This window comes from Echinops telfairi, unplaced genomic scaffold, assembly GCF_000313985.2.
Source record: "Echinops telfairi isolate 266 unplaced genomic scaffold, ASM31398v2 ScPeMD7_655;HRSCAF=1070, whole genome shotgun sequence".
Classification (NCBI taxonomy): domain Eukaryota; kingdom Metazoa; phylum Chordata; class Mammalia; order Afrosoricida; family Tenrecidae; genus Echinops; species Echinops telfairi.
In genome coordinates this window covers 17,279,057-17,285,177 of record NW_022104553.1, presented here as the reverse complement: position 1 = coordinate 17,285,177, position 6,121 = coordinate 17,279,057, and the positions used below count along the sequence as shown (strand labels likewise).

The 6,121-nt window shown below is 49.7% G+C and overlaps 1 protein-coding gene across 1 annotated transcript in view; it reads right to left on the bottom strand.

Annotated features, from left to right (window-relative positions):
- Positions 1-6,121, bottom strand: part of TNNT1 (troponin T1, slow skeletal type) — a 24,282-nt gene that overhangs the window by 11,561 nt on the left and 6,600 nt on the right. The window contains exons 6-10 of the mRNA XM_045292385.1: positions 5,180-5,201; positions 3,688-3,751; positions 3,306-3,422; positions 3,119-3,196; positions 9-122 (exon numbers count right to left, since the gene is read on the bottom strand). Of these exons, the coding sequence (XP_045148320.1) occupies positions 9-122; positions 3,119-3,196; positions 3,306-3,422; positions 3,688-3,751; positions 5,180-5,201 (395 nt within the window). The remainder of the gene's footprint in view (positions 1-8; positions 123-3,118; positions 3,197-3,305; positions 3,423-3,687; positions 3,752-5,179; positions 5,202-6,121) is intronic.

The following is a 6,121-nucleotide window of genomic DNA, read 5'->3' as shown; positions in this document are numbered from 1 at the left end:
TAACTCACCTTGACCAGGTAACCCCCAAAGTGGGCCCCCATGTTGGACAGAACCTTCTTCTTTTTAGCATCGTCCTCTGCTCTCTTCTTGGCCTCTTCTTCTTCTTTGCGCATCTTTTCCTCCTGTGGAAAGAGAAGGGTTAACCATGAGCAATCTCCCCCCCCAGGATTGGGGAGTGGGGGGGGGGGGTTCTTCCAAAGGAGCTCCATGCCATGCTGAGAGGGGTGCCCAAAGCCAAGGCCAATACCAGAACCCCGTGGAACTGGCCAAGGTGCAGGAGCTACCAGTCTGGCTCTTGGCCCTGCTGTGGGACCTCCTGCAAGTCCCTTCCCCTCTCTGGACCTGACTATCTCCCCAAACAAAGCTTAAGATGTGGGAGTGGCATTGGCCCTTGCTTGTTTCTTCTACGTCCCTGGCTTGAAATGGCCCCTGGTGAACTTTGCGGTGTGACCTTGGTGGGTCTCCGTGTCCCATCCATAAGCTAAGAGTGACTATGCTCACAGGGTCACGGAGGGTGATGGGTGATGGAAGGGGGCGTGGGGTACTAAGGAGGCTCATGGTCTGGAGCCCAGACTCTCCAGTGAAGACATTGTGATGGTGTAAAAGTCTGCATTAGAAATTCCAGAAACAATGGCTTAATCCAGGGCAGGGAGGCCACAACGGCTCTTTGTATGCCTAGCCTTACATCTCCATTTGTATCCATATTGTTGCTCCAAGTTACAAGAAAAGTGGCTTAAAATAACAGAGACGTGTTGTCCTAGCCAGTTCTAGGGCCCGGAAATCAGAAAGAGGTCCCTTGTGAGTGACATCAAGATATCAGCAGGGTTACGGCCCCTTTTGAAGAATCGAGAGTAGAATCCCTTTCCTTGCCGTGTCTAGTCTAAGAGGTCATCTAACATTTTGAAGTGTTTTTTCCTTAAAAAGGGAAAGAAAAAAAAGGCCCAGATGTCACATTGAGACCTAAACAGCACCTGACCCCACCATGGTATTTCCGATCCCCTCATGTACACACGAAGGCTGAGCTGTGAATCAGGAGCCCTAAAAAAGACTGGATGCCTACGGATTCCGCCATTGGCGCAGAATAGCACCTATGACCTTGGACGACCAGCACAAAGGAATCTGCCTCGGAAGGTGTCCTGGCGAGCGGTCACTTAGAAATGAGGATGGTAAGACTTCAGCTCACACACTCGGGACATGTTATCAAGAAAGAGACCATGGTCTCTGGAGAAGGACACCATGCTTGGTGAAACGGAGGAGCAGCTCAAAAGAGGAAGGGGCTCCCTGAGGAGCACCGGGGCTACAACAAGGGGCTCAAACACAACCCCAATCGTGTGGACGCTGCGGGACCGGGCAGCGTGTCCATCTGTTGGACACAGACTCCCCACGAGTCTGACCTGACCCGACAGCGCCTAACAGAAGCCACCTGCCTTCTTCCCTGGCGATCCCGTCCTCTACCCCCCAGGCCATCCATGTAGCATCTTAAAATCTCTCTCTGCCTCCGACCCTCTCTGCCTGATGCTCTAGCCCCCCTGATCATCTCCCCCTCTCAAGCTCCTTGGCTTTAGCCCATGCCCGTCTGCAAAGGCCCCTTTGGCACATCAGGTTCCATCCTGGTCCAGCCTATGGATGAGGAGATGAGCACCTTTGGGAGACTGGTCACATAACCCACACCATCCTCCCCCTAGTCTTTACAAGTAGTTCAAGGGTGGGGGTGGGGGCGGGGGCTCCACTTGTCATTGCCAATGTAGAACATGCTTCTAAGGCCTACACCGTTCAAAACATTCTAACCACCCTTCCCCAGCTAGCCAGCGCTCCGTTTCGCAAGGCCACAGGAATAAACGGAGTGTATTCCAGGATTTGTGCAGGAGACAAAGAGGTGGCTAGTAGCTATTAGATGATTTTTGTGATCAGCTGGCTCAGACAATGAGTAATAATAATAGTAATTAAATAAAACGAGGCGTGAGCTCCTGTGACAGATGGCCTCTATGAGACCAGAGGGTCTCTCAAGCAGAGATGAGCTAGATGATAGAGGCCAGGGAAGCAGGGCGCTGACCACCCACTAGCAGAATGGAGCGAATGAGAACGACACATGATGAACGCTGTGACCACGATCACCGTTTGTGTAGAAACTGTCCACCGGGAAGTGGGACTGGGTAAACTGCCACCGAAGCACAACAAAAGATCACTTAAAAAAAGAAAACAAAGCAGTTAGACCAAGGTGTTGGCTGCCACCTTGCTATTTCCAAGACCCAAACCTTGGTGGTCATGGGTGCGTCCAGTGGGGATTCTCAGTGCCCAAACCAGGAAAACCCAGGGCCAATCAGAGCAAGCTGGTCTCCTGACTGTCCAGAGAAAGATGGACAAAGGGTTGGAAAGAGAAAAGGCTAGGTCTCTGTGATCTTAGAGGCCCCAGATCCAACCATACCTGAAGCTAGCCAAAGCCCTACACACGTAATTATATGAATCAACCTATTTTTTTTTCTTAATCTGTTTGGATTGGGATTTATGTCTCTTCCAACAGAAAGGGTTTTTTTAAAGGTTATTTCCACTTTTAAAAATATATTTTTTTGGTTGACATAGCTGACTCATTCCAATATATCCCTTCCTTTCCCATACAGTTCTGTTGATGGATCCCAGCGGGTGGGGCTATAAAATCATCAGTGCTGCTATGAACTCCCATCTCCCACCCTTTCCACCCACCTCTACTTCCCTTACCCTCAGGGAACCATTACTCCTGTTACTGTCTCTGAGGGGTCACCTATCTTGACTACCATGTACCCAGAGATTTTAAATGTACAAATAAACATGCACAAGTCTAACATGACTAATGAGGTCTGTCACGAACGGACATTAATACTAGTAACAGAGGGAATCTCAAAGAACTACAGGATTGATTGCTCTGCGGTACATCAGTGCCGCACTGCACCCTGATTCATCCTCCATTCTGTGAGTCAGCCCTTCTAAGAGGGACCAACAGTAAGATTCTTGACAAATACAGAATGGAGACTTCCCACCCAACCCCCAGATCACAGAGAAATCCACAAATAGGAAAACCGAGCATCCAACCAGAGTCAAAGGAGCATTTGGGCTCCCGGGGAGTTGGAAGCGTGGTACCCACCGCCAGCTTGGCCTGCCGCTCCCGCTCCTTCTCCGTTCTGAAGCGCTGTTGCTCAGCTCTCTCCGCTCGACGCCGCTCCTGGAAGGGAGATGACATTCCCAGACCCCATAAGCAAACACGGGGGGCGAGGAAAGACGCTAGGGGACACCCCCCCCCCACCCACCCACCCCAACTCCTCCGGACTCACAATGCGATCTTTCAGGGCAATCAGCTCCTCTTCCTCTTTCTTCCGCTGCTCAAAATGCACGTCGATGAGCGTCTGCAGCTCGAGCAGATCTTTCTCCATGCGCTTCCGGTGGATGTCCTGCGGGACAGAGGGTCATTTATTCTCAGGGCAGCGCCTGGCAGAAAGCGAAGGCCTCTGGGCGGCTCGACCAGACGCCAGGCCTCCCGCGTGCGCTTCTCCCAGGAGTGGATGTGCGGTCCGTCTGTTATGGCGGTGTCCTGACAGCAGGGGGCGGCCACGCTCCTTGCTCTGAGACCAGTGAACTAACTACTGGCAACTATTTACACCAAGGCCTCCTACAAACTTGTCGCAGCACGTGGCGGTGGGATTAGCCACTACTTACATCGAAGTCTACGCGCTCCCCTTCCGGGATCTTTGGGGGGATCAGTGGAGGCACCACAGGACGACTAGGTGGACAGGAGAGAAAGATCATGAACTGTTTGCACTCCCCGCCCAGACGAAGGGTGTACTATTCAGGTCTCGTGGCACCCAAAGTGTGTAACCTGAGTTGAAATGGGACGCAAGTGAACTATGCACACACCCAAATGCAAAGGCTTAGCGCCCCAAACATCACGTAAGAGACCCGACTCACCGTTTTTATATTTTACATGGATCCATGGTGAAATGATGGAAACGCTCATATAATGGAGAAAATACACCATCGGCATTCATTGTCTCGAGTCTGGCAATTTCTTTTTCTTGTCCCTCCAACAGCTCTGCTTCATTCTCGGTGTGTGCCAGCTCCCGAATGCCTTTTGGTGACGTCTGGTCATGTCTTTTGCCTATGTTTTGATTGCTTGTCTTTTTTTTTTTTTAAGTTGTAAAAAATTTCTTTTTTTTTCACGAGTTGATTTTTTTTTTTAATTATTTTATTGGGGGCCCATACAACTCTTATCACAATCCATATATACACATGCGTTGTATGTCAAGCACATTTGTACATTTGTTGCCCTCATCATTCTCAAAACATTTGCTTTCTACCTAGATTGCTTGTCTTCTTGTTGGTGAGATCTTTGTAACACACAAACAAAAACAAATGTGCTGCCATTGAGTCAATGCTGGCTCATAGTGACCCTCTAGGACAGAGTAGAGCTGCCCTTGTGAGTTTCTGAGACCAGAACTCTGTATGGGAGTAGAAAGCCCCATCTTTTCCACCCCCGCTAAGCGACTGTTGGTTTCCAATGGCTGCCCTTGCAGTTAGCAGCCCAACACATAACCGCTACGCCACCAGGGCTTTCTAAAACAGAGCTACTAACATCTAGATATCTACATACAGCCGGATAGATATATCTGCTGCACAAGAGCTCTTTAAAGTGTTGAAGAGCAAGATGTTACTTTGAGGACTCAGGTGCACCTGCTCCAAGCCATGGTATTTTTCAGTTCCCTCCTATGCATGTGCAAGTTGAATAAGAAAGAAGAATCCCGCATTTGGACTATGGGGCTGGCGAGGAATAATGAAAGTACCATGGACTGCCAAAAGAACCAAGAAATCTGTCTTGGAAAAAGTACAGGCAGGACGCTCCTTAGAGGCAAGGATGTGAAGACTAGACATACTGTCAGGAGAGACCAGTCCCTGGTGAAGGGCATCATGCTTAGTAAAGTGGCGGGGCGTGAAAAAGAGGCAAGCCTTCGACCAGCTAGATTGACACCATGGCTGAAACCATGGGCTCAAACATAACCATTGAGGATGGCACAGGATCAGGTGGTGTTTTGCTTTGTTGTACAAAGGGTCACTGTGATAGGTATGTTTATTGTGAAACCTGGGCAATAGGAACATGTGGAATTATTCAGGTCGCAGTTTGACTATTGAGCAAAGAGATAAATGGCTCGGCAACGCCCACCCCTCTCTCTCTTGCTCTCTAGTGATTGGACGAGCGTGAAGCTGCTTTAGTTCTCTGCCTCAACTTGTGAGCTACACTACCTGTGGGTCAGCCAACCCATGAATCATGTTGCTAGAGCTTGAGGTTCCTTCGAGACCTGCTTCACCATGCTGTTGATGTGTACATCGCTTGAGCTTGAGGCTGGTGGATCCTGTCTTCTTGCAATGCTTGAGTTCAATATCCCATCTGGGATATTGCTAAGCTGAGCTGCTGACTGTTGGTGACCTGCCCTGCTGTTTGCTGCCTGTGGGCAGACTCTGCCTACATTGGGAGGACTCTACTGTCAGCTTCCTTGACCTTGGACCCAGCAGCCCCCGTGAATTGAAGGACTTCCAGTATATTAACTGTTCCACAGAAGTGAGTTGAACTGAGCCCTCTGTACTGCTGCATGGACTAATTAGCTGCTTTGTTCCTTCGTGCTGTATAAATCTCTCCATATATATCTTCATACGTATCCTGGTTTTGTTTCTCCAGAGAACCCGGCCTAAGACAGTCACCATGGGTCAGCACCGACTCGACAGCACCTGGCAACAACCACCTGTGCCTGTATGAGTTGATCCAGCCTCCTCTAGCCTGCCTAGCTTTGAATCCACATCCCCAGGATGGCCAGGGCATCCTGGTGGGCTCCCTGAAAGGCAAGACTGTAGGGTGGTTTCCCATTTCTTCCCCAGGGTCTTAGGGAAGGGAGAGGGTGAAACCCTATCCTAACCGGCCTAACGGGTATGAAGAGTGGGACTTCACCCTTAGTTAAAAGTTCTCATGGAGCTGTATGAACTATAAATGAACTTCTGTATTTAGCAAAATAACTTGGCTTCTTGGATCTGCTAAGATGTGTTAGAACAAACTATTTTGCTTAACCTTGACTTGCAAGGACGTGGCTGCAAAGTCCAGGTGTCT